The sequence below is a fragment of the Belonocnema kinseyi genome, chromosome 4 (genome assembly GCF_010883055.1).
Source record: "Belonocnema kinseyi isolate 2016_QV_RU_SX_M_011 chromosome 4, B_treatae_v1, whole genome shotgun sequence".
Lineage (NCBI taxonomy): Eukaryota > Metazoa > Arthropoda > Insecta > Hymenoptera > Cynipidae > Belonocnema > Belonocnema kinseyi.
In genome coordinates, this window is record NC_046660.1 from 674,134 (window position 1) to 675,205 (window position 1,072).

At 25.9% G+C, this 1,072-nt stretch overlaps 1 protein-coding gene across 1 annotated transcript in view; it reads left to right on the forward strand.

Moving 5' to 3' along the window:
• Positions 1 to 1,072, forward strand: part of LOC117171647 (extracellular serine/threonine protein CG31145) — a 246,669-nt gene that overhangs the window by 158,500 nt on the left and 87,097 nt on the right. The window contains exon 2 of the mRNA XM_033359143.1: positions 145 to 269. Coding sequence (XP_033215034.1) covers positions 145 to 269 — 125 coding nt within the window. The remainder of the gene's footprint in view (positions 1 to 144; positions 270 to 1,072) is intronic.

Below are 1,072 nucleotides of genomic sequence, written 5' to 3' on the forward strand. Positions count from 1 at the left end.
CCCCCTAATGTATATGTACAGGCATAATTTTATTTGTTCTGCTTATTCACTTGTTATTCTCTTGTCATCATATATCTTTAATCTTTGTATCTTAGTTCTTCATATTTCAGTATGACTAATTTTGGAACTAATTTTTTTTTTCAGAAAAAACATGACTACACTGGATAAATTCCACTGGCAAATCAGCAGGTTGGAAATGTACCCAAAGAATTCGATATACGTAGATAAACTTCTTCATGAAATGGCGACGATGCCAATTGCTCATGTTGGTAAGTTATTTTCTTAAATATATATTATTTATTATTATTATTTATATATTATTATTATTATTATTATTATTATTATTGTTTCGTTAGCCTGTCCGTCTAAGGGCATGTTCTACAATGACCATGTAACCAAAGAAATCCTCGGTTATGAAATTTTGAAATATAGAAAATGAGATAAATTGCTTTTTTATATTGAGTTTAAGTAATAATTTTGAAAAAAAATATCCGGGACGACTGAAAAATCCCGAAAAATAAAATTCCCGACACTGCAAAATTCCCGAATTAGAAAATTCTCGATTAATCAAATTCGCGAATAATAAAATTGCCGAAAGATAAGAATACCGATTTGGAAAATTCCCAAATAATAAAATACACGAATAATAAAATTACCGAAAAATAAAAATACCGAATTGGAAAATTCCCAAATAATAAAATTTTCGAATAGTAAAATTTCAGAATTATAAAATTTCCGAATTGCAAAATTTCTGAATAATAAAATTCTCGACAGTTTACAATATTACCGAATTGGAAAATTCCCGAAAAATAAAATTCGCGACAGAAAATTGCCGATTTATAAAATATCCGAATTGGAAAATTCCCGAATTTTAACAATTAGAATTTTTTAAAATATATTTTATTGATTGCAAATACAACAATAAGACATTAGTTTCAAAAATTATTTTTAACATTTAAAATTTCGAAGCTTATTTCTTGAATTTAAAATAGCAATAGTTTTAAATAAAATACTTCTAGGTAACGCATGTTTTTTTAATGCTCACAGTATTTGAAAAAATCCAAAAATGTTC